At 48.9% G+C, this 23,149-nt stretch overlaps 1 protein-coding gene across 1 annotated transcript; it reads right to left on the bottom strand.

Annotated features, from left to right (window-relative positions):
• Positions 1-2,372: 2,372 nt before the first annotated feature.
• ISY1 (ISY1 spliceosome associated protein) lies at positions 2,373-20,534 on the bottom strand. The gene is made up of 11 exons (XM_027098482.1): positions 19,826-20,534; positions 17,856-17,878; positions 17,297-17,348; positions 16,262-16,327; positions 16,039-16,081; positions 13,080-13,192; positions 9,985-10,102; positions 6,966-7,088; positions 5,505-5,620; positions 3,330-3,416; positions 2,373-3,008 (listed from the first exon to the last, which is right to left on the bottom strand). The coding sequence occupies exons 1-11, from the start codon at positions 19,826-19,828 to the stop codon at positions 2,901-2,903; spliced, it is 852 nt and encodes a 283-aa protein (XP_026954283.1). The 5' UTR covers positions 19,829-20,534; the 3' UTR covers positions 2,373-2,900.
• Positions 20,535-23,149: the final 2,615 nt, after the last annotated feature.

Raw genomic sequence — 23,149 nt, 5'->3', positions numbered from 1 at the left:
GGAAACACAGGGTCACCGGGCTCAGCACCTCCGCCCCAACCTCCACCAGCCCCGCGGTGCCCTCCCACCCCAGGCGCTGTGCCCGCCCTGGAGGGGTGCCCTGGCTTCCTCCCCTCGCAACTTCCTGCTGGCCCCCAGCCACCCCTGCCCGCACCAAGTGGGCCTGCTAGACAGATGCCAGGGACAAGACCCAGCCCGTCGGGAAGCCCCTCTCACCACTCCCACTGCCTCTGCTCCCCTGCCCTGAGGCTCCTCCCCTAGTTCCCAGCCCCTCACACTTGCTAGTTTTCACACAGTCCTACCCGGCCCCACCAGAGGGACCTGGGGCACAGCTCATCTCCCTGCGGCGAAACGCAGGCTCGGTGACGCAGCAAAGCGCCAGGGGCAGCCCTACAGGAGACCCTTCCTCTACAGTCTGCCTTCTTCTGCGGGGGAGAGTGCGAGAGGGTGAGGCAGGAGGGGAGCAGATGTGAAAATCCGCCACCCCCACCGTGGACCTGTCTGCTCTTTAGTGGACCTGACGTCCCCCCGCTGGATTCTGCTGTCACTGCTTCCATTAGTATGAGCAGGGGCTTTGGGAGGAAGCAGTGAGATGCTGGTGGTAGCAGAGGATGGGGTGGGCATGGGGTGGTCTGGGAGGAAACAAAATGAGCCCCTCGCCCTGGAAGGTTTTAATCTCGTCCAGGTTTACAAATTGCCCGAGCCAGAGCACGTGGGCTCGGGGCAGAGTGCAGAGGGCTGGGGTGCAGGGGAGAAGGGCGCTGCGGGGCCCGGGTGGGGCTGGTGTAGGAGTCTTAAGGCATGACAGGTGGAGACTGGTGTTTCAGACTCACTAACCGGGCCGGTGGGGCAGAGGGGAGAGGAAAGGGGAGTGAAGGCCATGGACATGTGTATCTATGTTTGGGAAACTGTGAGCAGAGCCAAAGCTGATATAAACCATGAAACAGATTTTGTCAAAGTTTCCGTGGAGCTGGGCCATGGAGACCACACCCCCACCAGTGGCCACACTCCCCTGCTGTTCCAGGCCTGGGGGGAGCCCTGCAGAGGCCTCCTCTCCAGCCGCTGGCAGACAAATAACCGGGACCTGCAGTACAGGAAGAAGCCTGGGGTTTGGCCCATCTCTGCCAGGGACACCTGTGCATCATGAGCAGAGTCCCAGTTTCCTCAGATGCCAGACACGGATCCCTGTGCTGCCCACATCCCATCCGGGGAAGCCACCGCGAGACCCTGGGGGGTCGTCGGGAGGAGACTCGGGGGACTGTCCAGGTGGGCCGAGCTCCACGCACCTGCCATCCATCTTTCCAGGGACAAGAAACACCTGTCGTTTGAACCTCCTGCTCTCACTGAATGCGAGGAGCCCCACCTGAGTGACCCTTGGACGACAACCCCGTAACTGGGCCATCTGAGCTGGGCCCTCCAAACACTCCCCAGGGGCTGGCTGTCCCAAGGCCCCCCCCTCGCCTCTGCCCACCCCATGGGACTGCCCAGACCCGGGGGGAACTCGGACGGCACCAGGTCCAGTCCTGGCCTTTAAGACAGGGCACCTGAGGCCGGTGTCCAGAGGGACCTGCTCCAAGTCCCCACTAAGTTCGCTCCTGAGCCCCTGCCTGGGGCCAGCCCCGGGCTGGGTGTGGGTCCCAGGGCTGAGTCTGACCCTGCCCAGCCCCGGGGCTCCCAGCGCTCCAGCCCTGACCCTCTCTGCTCCCGGCACACACTCGCCCAGGGGCTCGGCCGAGGGCCGCCTCCAGCCCTGCCTCCAGGGAAGTGAAGCCCCCCCACCCCCGCCCCCGGCCCAGTCGTGGGCCGTCCCCTCCCCTCCCAGCTCTGAAGCCCCAGGTCGCCTTCCCCACGGCCACTCCCCACCCTGCCCGGCCTCCGCCTGACCCCCTCCACCCCGGCTCGGGAACATCCTAAGGCAGGTCACACACTGACGGTCAGCCCCTCGCTCAGGCTGGCGCTGCTCCGCTGCCCCCAGTCTCCTTCAGGAGGCCCGCCGGACACGCCCAGGACCTCTCCCGAGGGTGGGGAGCCCCCCCACTCTGCCTGGAGCTGCGCCCTCTGCTGTGGGTTCTCCCCACCGGGAGGGCAAGACTCGGCGATGGGTTTGGACCAACTCCCGGGCATCCTCTGTGTGCTCCCCAAAGGCCAGCGCCACGGGCCCTGCCGCTTCAGCCCTGATCCGCAGCCGTGGGTGCGGAGGCCATGGGAGGACGGCCCCACTACCTCCTCAGCTCCCAGACAGGCCGCCGCTGGTCCCAGCCCTCCCACACCAGGGCTGCGTGTTTCGGAACCCCGTCCCCTGCGGTGACTGTGAACCTCACTTAGGTCCCAGTGCAGACACGGCCTCAAGACAGGCAGCCCAAACCCGGAGGTTGCCTTTCACACAAAAATCTTTAATAAAAATAGTTCTCTGCAGAACCAGTCCTAGACAGCAGTAGCAAACTCAAACTCCTGCCACCTGGGCAGGAAGGAGCAAGGCCAGCTGAGGGGTCTGAACTGAGGGCAGGGCTGCCCCGAAGGTGGAGCTCCGCGGACTGCGACGTGTGGGATGTGGGCTCGGGGCCCACACACCTTCTCATCCTTCCAGAGGAGTTACAAACACATCTGCGTTTTTTAGGAGTGTCACTAACTGGTCGCCCTCCCCACCAAATGACAGGAGGAGGCTACGTGAGACACTCAAAGGCTGACAGGGAGCAGCGTGTCCTACACACTCAAGACAGAAGTAAGTGGGTTCACACGTCAGCAAAACACCGGTACGAGGTGACACCGGGGCATCCCGGCAGGCCAACGGCCCTTGGTCAGCACACAGGCGAGAGCAGGGGAGGGAGGGAGGAGGAGAAGCGGCAGGCAGCCCGGGCTGCTCACCCACCACGGGGCTAGGTGGAAGCCCCAGCTCGGCCCTAGTAGCCCAGGAGCCGCCTGGCCTCCTCGCTCTGGGCCTGCAGCGTCTCGCTGGTGTACTTCTGCAGGAGCTCCATCTTCTTCCTCCGCACGAGCGCCTCCTCGATCTGCGGGCGGGAGAGCGGAGGGCTCAGGTCGCAGGCCCCACAAGGCCAACACGCTGCCTGGGCCCGGCCGGGAGCCCAGCACCCTGTGTCCGAGGGCCCCGATCTCCGCCGGGGGAGCAGGTGAGCGACAGAGTGCTGGACTGCTGCCTCCAAGGTAGACGGAATGCTGCCTCGTCTGGACGCCTCGCCCTAACCTGAGCCCAGGGACCAACGCCCTGTGGAAGGGAGTGAGAGCCGCCCAAAGGGACAGGAAGGACCAAGAAAACCACACAGCGCCCCGTGGGGCCCCTCGGAGGCCAGGCGGCCCCCAGCCTGTCCTACCTCTTGCTGCGACGGCACCGGGACGTGAGCGATGAACTTCTGCTGCCCGTCCTCCCCTCCTTTCTCCTGGCCGCCCTCCTCATCAGACTGCAAAAGAGCACAACCAGAGGCCGCGCAGAGGAGACCGTTAGTAAGTGCTGGCATCGCCATAACGTGCACCAGCCTGCAGCCATTGAAGAGGAAAAACAGTGACGAGGAAGCTCTGTTCTCAGACACAGAGACACCCAAGACACAGCGTTAAGTACAAGAAGCAACAGAACACTGTGTTTTGCGCGACCTCTTGTACGAGGAAGAAAAGAGAAGCCAGTGATCTCAGTGAGAGCCAGCGGACAGAGGACAGGGCTGCGAAAGATAAGCTGTGTTAAATCTCTGTATACTTTTTGTGTTTTGAGAATACATTATCTATTTTTTTAATTAAACTTGAAAAAAGCATATGTAGAAGAAAGCATCACTCAGAGGCTGCCTGTGAGTCAGTAGAGATCGCTCATAACCTAAGGAATGACGTAGCCCTGGAGGCATGAGGAGAAAGGAGGCCTGTGTGGAGGCAGGTCCACTGCCCGCAGGTCTCTGGGCCGGACCCTGACCCCACCCCCCGCCGCAGGTCACCAGCTGCCAGGAAAGCCGCGGCGGAAGCTCTCAGACGCCGCTGGTAGGAGAAACTGGTCCCAGGGCTCTGGGAAAGTCGGGCTGCATCCACCGAGGCGAGCCCAGGGTGGAAGTTCCACTCCTCAGGGCAGACTCCAACAAGGAAGGCTGTTGTAGCCCCAAAGAATCCACACATGTGATGAAAGACACAGCACTGCCCACGCGCATCACACCACGTCAGGTCCCTCGGTGGACACTGCACTGTCACTGTGCAAGCCACTGGGGACACTGGGTGAAGGATGACACAGGACCCTCGGCAGCAGCTGTGCAACTTCCCATAAATCTTAAGCATTTCAGGATAAACAATTTTTACATCCTCTGATGGCTTTCCATCGCTCTCATGGTAAAGGAAAATGCTTCCCCAGGGGAGCCGGGGCCCTTGCTTGGCCCACCTCCCCTCCCGCAGCCTCCACTCTGCCCTCTAGCCACCGGCCCGTCCTCTGTCCCCCGCGCTCCCATGGGCTCGTCCGCTCACGCTGTTCCCTGCTGCCTCTTCGCTTGGTTACTTCCCCCTTGTTTCCGGATCTCAGCTGATGGGTCACGTCCCCAGCAAAGCCTTCACTGGCCCTGCCTTCACCATGTCGCTAACCAGAGCTCCTATCACAGCTGCCATTTCCCACGGTGTCTGCTGACCGGACTGTCCCCCAGGGCTTCAAGCTACAAGCGAAGCGTGTTTGCTGTCCTGCCCCTCGAGTGGGCCTCACAGTAGCCACTCATTAAACAAACATCCCTTGAAAGAGCAAATGGATTATTTGCACCTAGAGAAAATCTTCCTAGGACACGCTGCCATCCTGTTTCAAATGCCTGCCTGAGGGCACGAACCTCAGGTCTGCTAGATCCTGTGTGACGGTGACTAAGTCACTAAGCCTCTCTGAGCCTGCTTCCTTGCCACTGACATCATGGCAAGCCATGTGACGTCACACAGGGCCTGACCCATAGTCCAGGCATGGGTGCTTCCCTTCCCCTTGCTCAGTCGAGCAAATCAGTTCCATCCTGGACCTGCCCAGGGAGTAAGGCCTGCAGGGGTGCTGGGAGCAAGGGGGCTCTGCCTGAGGGATTACAGCTCCATCCCCAACCGGGACCCCCTGAGGAGGTCCCTTCTCTGCTCTGGGCTGGTTTCCAGCTGTAACAGACGGTGGTTAAGACTACAGAAGAGTTACCGACACTGCCATTTAAGCAGAAACAATGAGGTCATGGGCTAAAACACACTGGCTTCAAATGTGTTTATAAATCCGATTCCAGCACGTTCAGGAGGGCCCATCTCTGAGATGCACGTAAGTCATGCCCGGTGTAAAGCAGTTTAACAAGTGCCCTCACAGCCATTCCTCTCTGAAACCCTCCCTGTGAACCCGGAAGGTGCCCTTCATCCCCACTGTCTAGGAGAGAAGGCCGAAGCCTCAGACGGCGGCAGGGGCAAGAGCCGGGCCTCGACCCTGGCCCCTCGTCTGCGCTTCCTGCTACCGTGCCCCCATCCTCCGCGGCACAGAGAACGCGGTGAGCGCCAAGGGGTCCCGCGCCGCCCCCCAATACCTCCTGGTCGGCAACGGCGTAGATGTCAGCCTCCTCCTCCTCCTCTTCCTCCTCCTCCCCTCTTGCCAGCCGGGCCTCTCTCTCTGCTTTCCACTTGTCCACTAACTCGGCTCTGACTGCACACAAGGGAGAGCAGGCGTTACTCACTCTGGCCTCTAAGAAAGCGTCAAACCCCATGCAGGGCGAGGCCAAGGCCTCCCTGCTGGAAAGGGTCACCTTCATCCTGCCCCGGCGGGCAGGAATCAGACAGGAATCAGATGGGAGGGCAGCTTTTAGCGGACACACCCAGATCCTCCCCAGTTCAGCACCCTGAGGTTCTCAAAAAACTAAAACTAGAACTACCATGTGATCCAGCAATTCCATTCCTGGGTATATATCTGAAAACAACAAAAACACTAATTCGAAAAGATACATGCACCCCAATGTTCATAGCAGTACTATTTACAGTTGCCAAGATATGGAAGTAAACTAAGTGCCCATCAACAGATGGATGGGTAAATAAGATGTGGTGTATGTAAACACACACACACAGACACACACACACACACACACACACACACACACACATGCATATACACAATGGGATCCTACTCAGCCATAAAAAAGAATGAAATAATGCCATTTGCAGCAACGTGGATGGACCTACGGATTATCATACTAAGTGAAGTAAGTCAGATGGAGAAAGACAAATACTGTGTGATATCACTTATATGTGGAATCTAAAAAATACAACAAACTAGTGAATATAACAAAAAAGAAGCAGACTCACAGATATAGAGAAAAAACTAGTGGTTACCAGTGGAGAGACGGAAGGGGGAAGAGGCAATTTAGCGGTAGGGGATTAAGAGGTACAAACTATTAAGATAAAATAAGCTGGGGCTTCCCTGGTGGCGCAGTGGTTGAGAATCTGCCTGCCAATGCAGGGGACACGGGTTCGAGCCCTGGTCTGGGAAGATCCCACATGCCGCGGAGCAACTAGGCTCGTGAGCCACAACTACTGAGCCTGCGCGACAGGAGCTTGTGCTCCGCAATGAGAGGCCGCGACAGTGAGAGGCCCGCGCACCGCGATGAAGAGTGGCCCCGGCTCACCACAACTAGAGAAAGCCCATGCACAGAAACGAAGACCCAACACAGCCAAAAATGAATAAATAAATTAATTAATTAATTAAATTTTTAAAAAATTGGATTAAAAAAAGATAAAATAAGCTATACAAGGATATATTATACAACATGGGGAATACGGCCAGTATTTTATAATAACTGCTAATGGAATATACCTTTAAAAATTGTGAATCTCTATACTGTACACCTGTAACTTACATAATATTGTACATCAACTACTTCAATTTTTTAAAAAGCCCTAAAAAAACAATGTTCCTTATAAAAATAAAACCCCATTTCCAAGGGAGAGAAAAGAAACCAGATGCCAGCAGCAATGAAATGAAATGCCCGCAGACCTACGTTTCTTTTCATATTCCTGTTCCAAAGGCACAATAACACCATCGTCTTCATCTAGGTAACCGTAGTATTCAAAATCGATCGCCTTCATGAGCTCAGCGCGTGTCTTTCTTGGAGGAGGAAGAGCTAAAAGAAAGAATTCACCAGCTTAGCTGAATTCCCCGTCATAATCTCACTCAAGCCTCCTCCTCATACAATGTTACGCAGGCATACAGTAGGTGTGTTCATCAAAATATCATGAAATAGGCACTTCTCTACACTAGTAATGGGATTATATACGTGGTACCACCCTTTTTAAAATCAGTGTTAAGGGCTTCCCTGGTGGCGCAGTGGTTAAGAATCCACCTGCCAATGCAGGGGACACGGGTTCAAGCCCTGGTTCCGGAAGATCCCACATGCTGCGGATAGCAACTAAGCCCTTGAGCCACAGCTACTGAGCCACAACTACTGGGCTCACGAGCCACAACTACTAAAAGCCCGCACGCCTAGAGCCTGTGCTCCACAAGAGAAGCTACCACGATGAGAAGCCTGTGCCCTGCAACGAAGAGTGGCCCCTGCTCGCTGCATCTAGAGAAAGCCTGCACACAGCAACAGAGACCCAATGCAGCCAAAAGTAAATAAATAAATAAATTTAAAATAAATAAATAAGTAAAATTAAATAAGTGTTGAAATCTTTGACCCAATTAGTCCATTTAGAAGGAATCTATCCTAATTTAAAAACAGAAACAAAAGCTGGCAAAGCTTTACGGACAGAGGTGTGCATCACAGCGTTATTCATACAACAATGAAAACTTGGACAGCCAAGGACTGTGATCTGCAATTCAAGCATGGCGGAGGGGAGGCGATTCTGCAGCCCCAGTAATGCTGCTTCACAGGTGCTTTAACAACACAGAAAATGCCATAATATTTAATGAAAAAACTAAGAATACAGATAAAACAAAAGAAACTACAAACACAAAAGATAAATGAGAAATTCCTGAAGAAAATACTTTCAGACTAAGAATTACTATTCAGAATATTTAGTAATACTTGAAAATCAAAAGGGAAATGACAATCCAACAGATTAGTCAAAGAATGAAAGCTGATAATTGAAGAAAAAAAACTCTTACGTATGAAAATTTCATTTAGTAACTGAATTCGATTGTCAATTTCATTAGTAATGGGGAGGAAACAAAAAAATAAAAATAATACATTGTTTCAAGCACCAGATCAGCAAAAATGTTATAATTATAAACATCTAGAAATAACTAAATGCCAAAGGAGGGATGGTCACACCAAGTACGGTTAATCCCTGAGACTCTCTAATCCGTCACATCACTTGGCATTCTAAGGAGAACCATGAGAGGACATGGACGGACTGCACACACAACCCTGTCCACCCCTCCACCGCGTGGGCTGCATCCAGGACGGGGCTGAAACCTAGCAGGCTCAGAGCACTGCATGCATTCCGGCCACAGGATGGAGCTGTGATCCAACCAAAGCCAACCAGACTCAATTCTGGGAATTCTGCTTCAACTGTTGGTGGGGGGGTGGGGGGAAATCTGTTGCTGAGAGAGAACAAAATTTAAGTCGATGACGGACAACCAGCCACCACAGGAGGAGAGTGAGACAGAGAAAAAAGCTCACAGGATGGAAGCCAAAACTGCAAAACGGAGCAATGTGACCTGGAACCGGCCATTCCTGAAGGCAAACCTGTCAGTTATGTGAGCCAATAAATTTATAGACTTTTCTGCCTAAAGTAACTGGGGTTGAGTCACCTGTCACTTATGCTGATGTAATTTAGTTGAGAAAATAAGCATGGAAGTGCATGGAAAAGGCTGGAAGGGAACATTCGAAACAGATAATACCAGTGACGGGTCATCTCTAGCAGGGCACTGGGATGGGGGTCAAGGGGACTGTGCTGCTATTTTTATTGTTTTTTTGCCGTGCGGCATCCGGGATATTAGTTTCCCAACCAGGGTTTAAATCCGTGCCCCCTGTAGTGGAGGCACAGAGTCTTAACCACTGGACCACCAGGGAAGTCCCTGTGCTACTATTTCCATTATACGCATTAAGACTAAGTTGCGCACTTTCTTGGTTAAAAAAAAACAAAAAATACTGTATGACTGGAATAAATAAAAATAAATTTAGAAACAATGTAAAAGCAAAAAAAAAAAAGTAACATACACAGCACACTCTCATTTTAGGAGCCTTAAAACTCTGGAAGGGGATACACCCCAACATGTCAACAACCATCATCTATAAGTTGTGAAAACGTGGGTGTTTTTTCTGATTTTCTGTATTTTACAACTTATCTATAATAAAATTATACTGCATTCATAATAAACGGCATGATATTTAAACTCTGAATTATTTTAAGTGATGTCAATCATGCATGCAAAACCAGTGTGTGCGTAATGAATTTAAGAATGAGCAGAATTGTATTTTTAAACAAATAGGAAAACCGACTGGAAGGAAACAGCAGAACGCCAGCAGTGGGAGGAATCCTGGTCTCATCCTTCTCTACTTTCCACACTGCTTTCTATAAAATGCTTGGACTGCTTCTTGAAAAGTCAAAATTAAGATACACAGAAATTCCAGACCAGCGGTTTCCAACTGCATTTTGGAGGCTCCCAGGGCTGTGGAGGGAAGGGCAGGAGTGGAGAGGGTACCCGGCTTGGATTCATTCTCTTCCACTTGTGCATTTCGGGGTTTGGCCCAAGGTGTCATGTGTCCTTCAGTTAAGAGTTTTTTCAACTAAACACGTAACTGAAAATGAAGCTGACTGAACTGCAAACAGGGAGATTCCTCGTTCACACTCAGACGGGTATGGGCAGAGCCTACAATCTGACACCTGTCAGTTCTGGGTTCCCGTTCTCACCCCAACTGTGTGCCCACCTGAGAACGATAATCCTCTGAGGACACGGGGCTGCTGTGCGGCTAAGAAATGGCATAGGAAGAGTGCCCTGCAGACAGCATGTCTACTGTTACAAGCAGGACCAAGAATTCCAGGCTAACACCCCGGCGAACACCAGTTACTTACGTTCTCTCTCAAACAGTTCTCTGACGCCAGGCAAGTCTTTCGCTGCTCCGAAGTACTTGTAACCTCGATTTCCTGGGACTTCTTTCCCTTCATGATCCAGCATTTTAGGGCCAACTTTCTTATTGGGAAGGAAGAAGAGAAAATGGATCTGATCCTTAAACCCAGTATTTCTATGTTTGCAAATAGATTTAAGATAATAATGCTAAAGGGAGAAAATATTCATGTACAACAGAAATATATTTAGGTACTTTTTTTAATCCCTTAAAAATCAACCTAAATACCTAACAGTAAGAGGATGATTTAAGTAAATTATAGCATATTCAGGATGGAATATATCCTATAGCTTAAAAATGATGGTTCGTATGGAACTCTTTTATTGACTTAGAAAAACACAATATAACGTTAAGTGAATAAAAGCTTTAAAAAAATTGCAAAAAACCTAAATGACAAGCAGTAGAAGACAAATGAAATATCCAGAAGATGGAATTCTCTCCACTAAAAATGATGATGTTGACAACTGCATACAGTATGTGACCCTGGACAAGGCTCTGTACTATAAGGGGAAAGGCCATAAAGGATGAAAATCAATAAAACAGCCAAATGATTGTATCAAAGTTAAATGTCTTAAACTCTACCATGGTTATATAAGAGAACATTCTTATTCTTAGGAAATACACACAAAAGTATTTCTTAGGAAATACCCCTTAAGTATTAAGGAGTAAAGGAACATGATGTATTTAAGCCTCAAACGGTTCAGAGAAAATAAATCTCAAGGTACACACAGAAAATGATAAAGCAAATAGAGAAAAATGTTAAAAACTGGTAAATCTGTATAAAGGGTACATAGGATTTCTCTATACAATTCGTAGAACTTTCTATGAGCTCAGAAATGCTTTTTGAAACAATTATATAAATGATTATTTACTGACATGAACATATGTGTCTGATAAACTGTTAAGTGAACAAAGCATATAGTTAGAATAATGAACCATTATCTGTAAAAATAAATATATATGTATATAGAAGAAATTCTAGAAAGATAAGTAGAAAATGTTAATAGTAGTCATTTCTCAGTGGTAGGAAAATATATAATGTAATCTGTACCACACATAGAATATATAAATTTTTTTATACTTTAGAATTTTTATATTTTTTGTTATATATTCTTTTTTCTTTTACATAAAAGTAGGTACTCTTTATACAATCAAAGTTACCATTTTGAAAAGAAGTATAAAACCTAGAACCAAAATTGTACATACATGAGTATGACCTCAGTTACAGGACTCATGGAAAAACAATGGACAGAAATATTCCAGAAGTTGCTCCTAGTTAAAAGGATCATGACTGCATGGTGTTCTGCTCTATACTTTTCTGAACTTAATAACAATATATTACTTTTTCTCTTATTATTGTACTAAAATACACGTAACATAAAATTTGCCGTCTTAACCATTTTTAAGTGTCCAGGTCAGTGGTATTAGTACATTCATAGCGTCATGCAACCATCACCACCATCTTGTAAAACAAACTCTAAACGTGTCACTTTTTTTTTTTTCAGCTGCACTGAGCGGCTTGCAGGATCTTAGTTCCCCGACGAGGGACAGAACCTGGGCCACGGCAGTTAAAGTGCTGAGTCCTAACCACTGGACCACCAGGGAATTCCCTAAATGTTACTTTTGTACATAGAAAATGAAAATAAAATTCTTTAGCATTAAAAAGACGATAGGGCTTCCCTGGTGGCGCAGTGGTTAAGAATCCGCCTGGCAATGCAGGGGACACGGGTTCGAGCCCTGGTCCGGGAAGATCCCACATGCCACGGAGCAACTAAGCCCACGCGCCACAACTACTGAGCCTGTGTTCTGGAGCCTGCGAACCACAACTACTGAAGCCCACGCGCCTAGAGCCCATGCTCCGCAACAAGAGAAGCCACGGCAAGGAGAAGCCCGCGCACCGCAATGAAGAGTAGCCCCCGCTCACCGCAACTAGAGAAAGCCCACGCACAGCCACGAAGACCCACCGCAGCCAACAAATAAAAAAAATTAATAAAAAAAAAAGACTCTACAAGGAAATACATAAAAACATTACTGTTGACTCTGGGTGGTGGAACTTAAGAATATTGTACATATTAATTTTGTAACCCTTCCAGGAAGGGTAATAAACCCCTGCACTAAAGCAGTCTGACAGGGAGCAAAATCACCATCACAGAACTACTGAAGCTGCAGTGAGAACGTTCCTAGCACAGGTACTCCAGGAGTGGAAGTGCCTTTCCTTCTGCAACAAGAATAAATGCCTCATTTTTAGGCCAGGTACTAACGTGAGAACTGTGGTTTTGCATTAAATACATAGAAAAACTGCACGTATTTTTTCCATAACATACTACAGTCCACTGACTACATACTACGGGTTCAAATGACCTGGGAAAATGGGGCAGGGCCTGGGGCAGCATTTTTCAAAGTTGACACCCACTGGCGGGTCGTGGAATCCATTACATGGGTCATAATCATCAATTTTTAAAAAATCAAGATAGAACAGAAAAATAAAAAAGATAGAACAGAATAGAAAATATCAAAGTGCAGCAACATATACCAAGTATTTTTTCAGTGCTGTGTTGTGATATAGTGAGTGAGTGAGTGAGTGAGTGTGTGTGTGTGTGTTTATTTTATAGTGGGTCATGGGCCTAAAAGCTTGAAAGTCACTGTTCTAGAATACTGCATTTAAAGAATCCAGAGAAAGGAAACACAGCCATGTCCCCAGGGCCCCCTTGAGTACAGAAGCCGACCATGGAATGGTTGTCCCAATTCTCAAGGAGTTCAGAGAAGGCTGTGAGGGGCCAAGGTCATTTCAAACAAGAGGCCCAGGGAGCCTGAGCGGCTCACTCTGGAACACCTGGCCAGTACACGTACTGAGGCCTGCGCTGTGGACCTTTAAGCACCACTAGCCCGTGCTTTCACGTTTCCTGTCCACGCGCAACAGGCACTTTCAAGCCTCCTTTCATCTCTCCAGTGCCTGCTCTGTGGCAGGGCTGCGGGGGCAGCAGGAGCCACCCTGCAGGCAGACAGCACCCGAGCTCAGCCCCAGGGCTGCGGCTTGCTTACCCCATAGTCAGGACCACCGAGCTCCTTGATCCGGGCCTCCCAGTGTCCCTTCTCTCTTAGCAGCTTGTTAATTTCATCATTCAGGTCACGAATTCGGAATTCACCTAGACCAGCTAGAAAACAAAAACATCCTATCGTTTCTTGAAAATACCAGTCGATGTGTAGCCTTAAGAATGAATGTCAACACCTAAAAAGGTGCATAACACAAAGATACTATTTCAATTTGTAAGAAAACACACCCACACCGAAATCATGGAAGGGCAACAATCATGCACAGTTTCAGCAGCGCTGCGGGGGAAGAAACTTCATCCTCATTAGCAACCACAGAAATACAAACTGAAGCAATCCTGCAGCTCCATTTATACCACCACTGAAACAGTAAACTCTTAGAGGTGGGGACACAGCGTCCAATCAATGTCAGCCAAGATGCAGTGAGGCAGCGTCAGCATCAGGGTTGGCGGCAGTCTGTGTTAGTCTAGTCCTTTCAGGAAAGGGCTTGTTCCCACCTTGTTAAGTGGGAACATCTTTGAGAAAGACTAGGGCCTGAGAACTGAGCCTAAGGGACAGATTCTTTATTTTTTACTTATTTTTTGGCCGCACTGCGCAGCACGCTGTATCTTACTTCCCTGACCAGGGATCGAACCCGTGCCCCCTGCAGTGGAAACACGGGTTCTTAACCACTGGGCCGCCAGGGAAGTCCCTAAGGGACGGATTTAAAGGGATGACGACAGGGAGTTTGCTGAGGTGTTGTCGTTGGCAGATGGGAGCCGGGAGCAGTTGGGGCTATTCCAAGGGAGAAACCCTCCCTTTCTCCACTGAATTGCTTTTGTACTTTGTGAAGTCAACTGACCACATACGTGTGCCCCTGTTTCTGGACTTCTTACTCTGTTCAACTGGTCTGTGTGTCTATCTTTCACCAATACCCAATTGTCTTGAATACCTTTAGCTTTACATTAAATCATGAAATTAGGTGTTATGAATACTCCAATTTTTTTCTTTTTCAAAACTGTTTTGGCTATTCTAGTTCCTTTGCCTTTCCATTTAAATTTTAGAAACAGTTCGTCAACATAAACCAAAAACCACTGCTGGGATTTTGACTGTGATAGATTTTGAAAAGAAAAAGAATCGACACCTTTCCTATATTGAGTCTTCCCATCCACAAACACTGTCTATGTCTCCATTTGATTGGTTCTTTGACTCTTTCATCACTGTTTTATAGTTTTCAGCATACAGATCATATATATATTTTGTTAGATTTATACCTAAGTATTTCTTGTGTTTTGATGCTTCTGTAAATAACACTTTAATAAAAGTTCTAGTTCCAAATGTTCACTGCTAGTACACAGAAACAGAATTGATTTTTGTGTATTGACTTTCTATTCTGTGATCTTGCTAAACTCATTTATTCATTTTAGAAATCTTTCTGTAGATTCCTTGGGATTTTCTACATAGAAAATTATGTCACCTCAGAATAGAGCATTTTTCTTCCCTTCCAATCTTTGGGCCTTTTATTTCCTTTTCTTGCTTTATTGTAGTGGAAAGGAATTCCAGTACAATACTGAATAGAAGCGGTGAGAATCGATATCTCCACCTTGTTCCTGATCTTAGGAGGAAAGCATTCAACCTATAGCTGGCTATAGGTTTTTTGGTAGAAGTGCCTTATCAGGGGAAAAAAAAAGTTCCCTTCAATTCCCAGTTAGCTGAGGGTTTTTTTTTTGGTTTTTGTTTTTATTTTTGCCTGCATTGGGTCTTTGTTGCTGCACGCGGGCTTTCCTTGCGGGGCTTGTTGCGGCGTGTGTGCTCTTCTTTGCGGTGTGCGGAGTTCTCTCTTGTTGCAGCGTGTGGGCTTTCTCTCTCTAGTTGTGCAGTGCAGGCTCCAGGGAGCATGGGTTCTGTAGTTTGTGGCACACAAGCTCTCTAGTTGTGGCAAACGGGCTTAGTTGCCCTGCGGCATGCGGGATTTTAGTTCCCCGACCAGGGATTGAACCTGTGTCCCCTGCACTGGAAGGCGGACTCTATACCGCTGGACCACCAGGGAAGTCCCATGTGTCTTCGTTTTTTCTTGATCAGTCTGTCTGACTGGAAGTTTATCGATTTTACTGATCTTTTTATTTTTTTAATTTTATTTATTTATTTTTGGCTGCGCTGAGTCTCCGTTGCTGCTGCGTGCGGCACGTGGGCCCCTGCATTGGCCGGTGGATTCTTAACCATTGCGCCACCAGGTAAGTCCTGATCTTTTTAAAGAACCCGCTTTTGTTCTATTTTCTCTATTCATCTTGTTTCCAATTTCATTGACTTCTTCTCTTTATTATTTCCTTCCTTCTGCTTACTTTGGAATTAATTTGCTCTTCCTTTTTAGTTTCTTAGGGTAGAAGCTTAGATCACTGACTTGAGACCTTTCTTATTTTCTTTTATTTTAATGCTATAAATTTTCACCTAAACACTGCTTTACATGCATGCCATAAATTTTTTTGTCCCCTGAATTCTGACATTATGTTTTCATTCTCATTCAATTCAAAATATTTTCTAATCTCCTTGAGGTTTCCTCTTAGATATATGGGTTGTTTAGAAGTATGTTTAATTTCTAAATGGTTAGGAATTTTCCAGATGTCTTTTTGTTATCCATTTCTATGTTAACTGTGTTAAAATCAGTGAACATACTTTGCGAAATTTTAATTATTTTAAGTTTGCTAACATTCATGTTATAACCTAAAATATGCTTTATTTTGGTGAATATTCCATTTGCTCTTAAAAAAAGAAAAGGTACTCTTTTCTGTGAGGTGGACTGTTCCATAAAGGTCAACTAGGTCAAACTGATCGATATTATTGTTCAGTTCTTCTACGTTCTTACTCATTTTGTACCTACTTGTCCTATTGATTATTGAGAGAGGAGGCTGACGTCCCCAAGGCTAACTGTGGATTTGAGAATCGAGCACTTTAAACAGACAAGCTAGCTTACCATTCTGAATTTGAGCCACTTTTTTTGAGATCTCTCCAATGATCTGTGAAAAAAATAAAAGGCAATATATTTTTATGACTTTTGAGTAAGTCTGAAAGCATAAGAAATATATAATTCAAAATGAGTAATTAAAAATTCTTAGAATTCTGGTTGAAGAGTCATGTAGGTACAAAAGCCATCAGAGACCTGTTCTCCTGTAAGATCAGATTCACCCAGCACGTACCTGTCGCCTCCACTTCTCGGCTTTGGGCAGCTCAGTACACTCCGAGGCAAGGAAGGGTCTTCGTTCCTAAGGAAAAGCAAAACACATGCTGCCGCTGTACTGTATGAAATTACAAGCTTTGTGCAACATTCATGACTGACTCAGGCCTGAAGCCTGAAATGTTTAACAGGCTAAAGACATCTGCAGCTTCAGTTGCAGGTGCTCTTCTTCAAGCCTTATGGCTCACGCTGCAGCCTCTCCTTAGGAAAGAACTACACAGGCAAAAACATTCACTGCATTGCACCTGGTACAGGCAGCCACTGGAAACAACGTAAAAGTCCAGTACACTTGACCCTTGAGCAACATGGGGGTTAACCTAAGTTAACTTACAGTCGGGCTTCAGCATCCGTGTTTCCTCCGCATCCACAGATTCAACCAAGCACAAACCGTGTAGTTCTGTAGTATTTACCGTTGAAAAAGTCCGTGTATAAGTGAACCAATGCAGTTCAAACCCGTGTTGTTCAGGGTCAGTTGTTACAGAGAGATGGCGAAGTACACCGGTTATACCCATTTCATGGCATACTTATACTACCTTAGGAAATGACAGCTCTCAGTGTTTAGAACAAACATAAACATACATGCATGTCTGTGTGTATACAGGTGTGTGCGCGGGTGTGTGTATAATTAAAAAAAAAAAAATATCCAAACAACAGTACATATCACCCCTAACCTGGCTGAGTCTCCATGAGCTAAGGTCATTACTGGTTTCAGGTTAGAGCTGCTCCTCACAGCACACCCCACTTTGTACTATTCAGTATTAGACAGTGCTGGGATAACATGGAAACCCAATCATCATATTACAGAGCAGACAGAAGCACAAGTAGTCAGATCATCACACTGCCCCAGCTACCTGGGATTCAAGTGTACAGACTCATAAGACACAGGAAAGCATGGACGAGAAAGAGGAAGATCTGGAGTCCGAAGTCTGTTCAGGAGGGAGTTGTACTGCACTTCTTCTCAATAATTTAAAAATTCATGAGGAAGATTTAAACCAACCTTTACTTTTCCCTCTTCCAGCTGAGCTTGGCGAAATCTTGCTAAGGCCGTCCTACCGGGAACAGAGAAGACTCCGTTAGATCCTGCTCGAAGATCTCTTATCATCCAAGTTCCTGGATGGGTAAATCTGCTCATGACCATATTGAATGTCAACCATCACTCATAAACATATATACATATTGCAATCAAGAAACCACAGAGAAGTTATGGGTTTCCATGTTCGAAAAAGTAGGGCTTACAAGGATTTGTGTTCCTTTCACCCATACGGCGTGTAAGGACTGGACTGTGGGAAACTCTACTCATCAGGCCACTGTGGTGAGCAACACATCCAGATGTTAAAAAGACCAATATTATGGGCTGTCACTCTAACAGCCCCTGCACCACCCCAGGCGACCCAATGTTCATCCAGAATAAGTTCTGGGAGCTGTCAGAAAACACTATGGGGAAAACAAATGTATGGGCAACTACTATACGAATACTATTTCAACACAGGTAGAGAAAGAAAGCTATATCAAAAGACCAAACAGAAATTTACAGACGAAATCGAGTTGATACGTACATGGCCTTTTCCGCATTTCGGGCCTAAAAGGAGAGAGAAGGGAAGAAAAACATCCATGTTTAAAGAGCTTTTTCTTTTACTCTCTAGAAAAACGTTTCATTTACTTTGTAGAGAAAAGTTTCACAAGGACACAGGCACAAGCGGAATGCCTACACTAGTACATGAACACAGTAACAATCGCAACATCAATCACAAGATGCCCACATCCTGTGACCTTACTTATGCTGCTCTCTCTACCTAAATTCTTTACTTCTCCACTCCCCCAAACCCCGTGGATCTGGCCACTCATCCTTCAGAATTTACCTGTGTTATCACCGTCCCAGACAATTCTTCTGTGGCCCCTTCATCCCAGCCAGGCTGCCCCCCTTTGTCTGGGTTTATACCTACCACACAATTTCCACCCAGCATCACAACTGTCTGTTCCCTGCCAGTGAAATTTGAGGGAGGAAAGACTGACTTTTACAAAGTGAGTTTTATATAAATACTGTTGCACTAATGTCAAGTCAATTATCCCTGAAACACAGTGCTAGGCACGAACACATTTTCTGGGTTGTAGTGTAAGTAGAAAGAGTACTTGCTGAGTCAAGGACTTGAGTTTCACTCCCAGCTCTCCAACTTACCATCCCTGAGAAGTTGTCTCTCTAAGCCTCAGTTCCCCCACCTTTACAGCAGGGATCATACCTTTTATCTCATAAAGATGTCACGATGATTTAATGAGATAAATACATGAAGTCATCAGATGCTCAGCAAAAGCGAGCTCAATTTAAATCTTTTTGACTCTCTCTTTCAATGGACACAGAAACAAACTTGTCAAGTTTGTTTGGTAGATAAATGAACACAATACCTACTAAGGAATAAAACAGAGGTTCTCCCAGGAGAAGCCATCATCTTGAGGGCTGAGGCTGTGTCCTACCTATTTCATTAAAGCCTACAGATTCTAAGTATTTAATTTAATATTTCTCAATGCTTACTCCATACTTGAAACACCACGCTGGGTACTAGGAATTTGGTCACGGTTCTTCCTTTTGAGGGAACTCATAGGAATTTCCCCAAAAAAACCATAAATCTTGTGATAAGGGCATGTACCAGGGGTGATGGAAACCCACAAATATGAATGTGTGTGGTGACAGTTTGCCAGAAACATCCAGGCTCAGGGATCCTTCTGTCCTGCTAGGGAACGGAGACCGGCGATTCCCTATGTTTGTCAGAGTTCAGAAACAAGAGGCAGAATCAAGAGGCTGAGCCGGCTAGTATGAAGCAGTAATACGGGGCATATCCTCCGAGGGCTGGAGAATAGAAAGGGCTGCTTTTTGTCCACCGGTTTCTCTCGTCCTCCGGATCTTGGGCTCATCAGTCTACAGTGGCATCCAATACACCTTCTACCATTTATTACGGCGTCGTGTGCTTCGCTTAATGAGACCATCATGGTAACCAACATGTAAGAGTATCTCCCTTGTGCCGGCACTCTGCGTGCTCCGTCGTGAGCGCTTCTAGAACAAATGAAGCAGCCGACCACCGGCGCCCGACCACAGCGATCACACCCTCCTGCGGTCACACGACGCCGGCCATTCGTCCATCCCTGGACCCCGACAACGCGCCAGACACCGCGTCAGGCGTTAAGGAGGCAGAGGTGGGAATACCCTGCCCTCGGGAAGCTCCCCGTTGGGGAGCCGGAGAGCAGACACAAGGCAAATAGCGCAGGAACCGCTGCTGGGCCCCCCACGGGACGCGGCGCCGGCCCTGCGCCTCCCGGAGCCTCGGCTTCCCGGTGGGGAACTACAGCGCGCCGTCCGGACTACGCACGGCCTCGGACGGCGCGGCGGCGCCGAGGCTCAGCCTCCTCCGGCCTCTGGGCTCACGCGGCGCGAAGACCCCCGCGTCCCAGCCGCGGATCCTGTAACCCGCAGGGGTCCCCTGGGCGCCCCGAACCCGGCCCGCCACTTGCCTCCCTCACTCCCCGCCCCACTCACCATGGTGCGAGGGAGGGCGCCGCCCTCAGGCCGCGCGGGCCTAGCCCAGGGAGCTTCGCCGCCCCAGGCGCGGCCGACCCGGACGGGAACTGAAGGTTCTAGGTGACCGCACCACCGGCTTCTGAGTCGGAAGGATAACTGGGAAGGACCAGAAGTGAGGGACCGGAAGCGAAATGGAGAATTGACCCGGGGAGGGGGAGAAAACGCAGGCGAGCTCCCGTAAGCGGCCCTCCCTCGGCGTCTGGACCTCGCACCGACACGCCCTTACGGAAAATAGGGGCGCTGGCAGAACCGCGCTTGCGCAGTGGAACCGACGTGCCTCTAACTGGGCGCGGGGCGCTGGTTTTGCTCTCGCGATAACAACGGCGAGACGTCCCGCGGCAACTGTTGGTACTGCACACGTGGTGCCGCAGTTGTGTGTGAGGCTACCCGAGACGTGTGTGCAACTATAGGTGCGCATCCCTCCTGCCCTGTCTGGTTCTGCGAGCAGACACGCCCTGTGGAAGTTACTTGTCCTCATCCCTCTGAGTGGACGGGGCCGCTGGACTGGGCCCTCCCCCCCGTCTGCGTGCTCTCCAGGGGCAGGAGCTGGCTCGGCCTCGCCAACCCCCACTCGCCTCCCAGGCGTTTACTTGCGGCCTGTGCTTTTTCTGAGATTTTCTCCTCCTAGAATCGAGGGGTCTGTCGGAGCTGGACCAGGGCTTGAGGTCACCCTTTTAAAATAAGAAATGTAAGGTCCAGGGGAGATGAGAGAGGAACAGTCAGTCGGTGTCTGCTGGGCATGTTGCGGGGATCAGAAGGGCCACAGATCAGGACCAGGGAGGCAGGGGAGAGGCCACCGGTAGGGAGGTTCTGGTGGCTCCTCCCTCAGGGTGTCAGTGATGGAGCGAGCTGTGGTGTGACATTAAGGCGGGGGCCAGTGGCCACTTCAGCCATTTCCAGCGGCTCCCCCTTTGCAAGCATGGTGCTTCGCTGTGGCGACTTGCTCCGCCACGGGGCCTAACCGATGCCGGGAACTCCGGCTGCGGGCGGGAAGCACAGGCCAGCGGGAGAAGCAGCTGACGTGTGTGGTTCAGGATCAGTCAGGACAGACATGTATTTGGGATAGACACCAGGAGCTCGTGCCTGAACCATGACAAGTTTTCTCCTTAAAAGTTTAGGCCGTTCTTCTAGACTCCATCGTCCCACCTCCCTGACGGCTAGGTGTGGGTTTGCCAGTAAATAATGGCCAATGGTAATTGAATGAAAGGAATGTGTGCCACGTAGGCGGTGCCCTGAAAAGTATGGACGTGCCTTTCCCTTTTCCCCTCTCTGCTGACTGGTGACTATGGGAGCAGCCACCGTGAAGGAAGAAATGAAGTATTTTGAGAATTGGGGGGTTCCCTTCCAGGCTGACAGCCACTTTCAGACTCCAAAGGCAGATAATCCTTAGTATTTGGTGACATCACTGAGTTGTTGAGTCTTTGCCTGGAGCCCACTACTCAATCTTCAGTTGTATAAACCAGTAAATTCCCTTTAGTGTTGCAGCCAATAGTCAGACTTTCTGGTACTTGAAACTCAAGAGTATCCTTCCTGATCCACTTACCTTGCCACAGTCTGCTAAGTGTCCTTCCTCTCTAGGCTCACACTGATCCTGTCTTTGTCCACATCAACTGTCCCTGTTGCCTGCAGAACCCTTCTCCTCCATCCAGCCACCTAATCCCCTGTTCATGCCTGCTTATCATTTAAGGCAGTTCAGACAGCCTGGATTCATAACCTGATTCCAACACTTCTTAGCTCTGTGGCCTCAGATGACATACTCAACCTCTCTGTTTAATTTTTACTCTGCTGTGAAATTGGCCTGAGTATTTACCTTCCTGTTCTCATCTTACCTCATCCACGAAACTGGGATATTTGCCTTAAGGAGCTGTGGTTTTAAAGGAGACACTACACACAAAAACTGCTCAAAACAGATCTATGTAAAGTTCTCAACTATTTCAAATACAAAAGCCCCATGCACTGCAGTCAGATCTAGTGTGTGGGCTCACCTAACTCCCATGTACCGTCAGCTGGCCAGGCTCAGGGGCTTGCAGGGCTTTGTAAAAGCTCTCTTAGGGGCTTCCCTGGTGGCGCAGTGGTTGAGAGTCCGCCTGCCGACGCAGGGGACACGGGTTCGTGCCCGGGTCCGGGAAGATCCCACATGCCGCGGAGCGGCTGGGCCCGTGAGCTGTGGCTGCTGAGTCTGCGCATCGGGAGCCTGTGCTCCGCAACGGGAGAGGCCCCAACAGTGAGAGGTCCTCTTACTGCCAAAAAAAAAAAAAAAAAAAAAAAAAAAAAAGCTCTCTTAGCCTTTAAATCACTATGTTTAAGATCGACAGGTCTGCCCTTACTGTAATCCTCTCTTTGTTTTCTATGTCCACCTCCACACCCACCTCAGGCACAGGTCTGACATGGAAGATTTTATGGCTGAATAAAGGGCACATACAACAAGGCTGTGCTGCCTTCTGTTCGGGCCAACAGCCCCAGCTGATGCTGCTTCCTAGCGACCCTGTGTGCTGTAACAGCGTTAGTAAGTGTCTCTGTACTCATATCCTAGTATCAACCATCTATATGTCTATATATTTTATCTATATATCCACAGTAAAACTGTAAAAGATGCTAAAACTAGGAGATTCACTATCAAGGGACGTGTGCTCTGGAGGAAACGCCAAGGGTGTGGGTGGGCAGCCCTTTTCTAGTGTCTCAGGATTAAAAGGACAGATGGCTTTTGGAAGAGATTAGGTGTGTGACTCATGGGTCTCTTCAACCATTTCAGCAGAAGCCAGGAAGAGAGAAGGGATTATCCAGAAATGATCCGTGGAGAAACCTCTTGTGTAACAGAGTGAATTCCCATGACATACACAGGAGACCCCCTAGGCTGAACATTCTACACCAGCAGAACCGCTGCCAGCTTGGACTTCGAGGGACAGAGAGGAAACAAAACGAAAGGCTGTTCAACTCCCGAAATCGTAGGGGCAGCAAACAGACTGATGAAAGTAGGCAACCGTATACCAGTGCCACCCTTCATGGAAAGAATGGATGGCTCTGGGGGAGGCAGCTCAAGCAGAGGAAATGCTCAGGCCTTAAAACCTAATACTGTTGGGCTTCCCTGGTGGCGCAGTGGTTGAGAGTCCGCCTGCTGATGCAGGGGACACGGGTTTGTGCCCCGGTCCGGGAAGATCCCACATGCCGCGGAGTGGCTGGGCCCGTGAGCCATGGCCACTGAGCCTGCGCGTCCGGAGCCTGTGCTCCGCAACGGGAGAGCCCACAACAGTGAGAGGCCCGCGTACCGCAAAAAAAAAAAAA

The sequence above is a fragment of the Aethalodelphis obliquidens genome, unplaced genomic scaffold, assembly GCF_003676395.1.
Source record: "Aethalodelphis obliquidens isolate GAN/ISIS:26980383/991018 unplaced genomic scaffold, ASM367639v1 scaffold123, whole genome shotgun sequence".
In the NCBI taxonomy this organism is placed as follows: Eukaryota; Metazoa; Chordata; class Mammalia; order Artiodactyla; family Delphinidae; genus Aethalodelphis; species Aethalodelphis obliquidens.
This window is presented reverse-complemented; position numbering and strand designations above follow the sequence as displayed.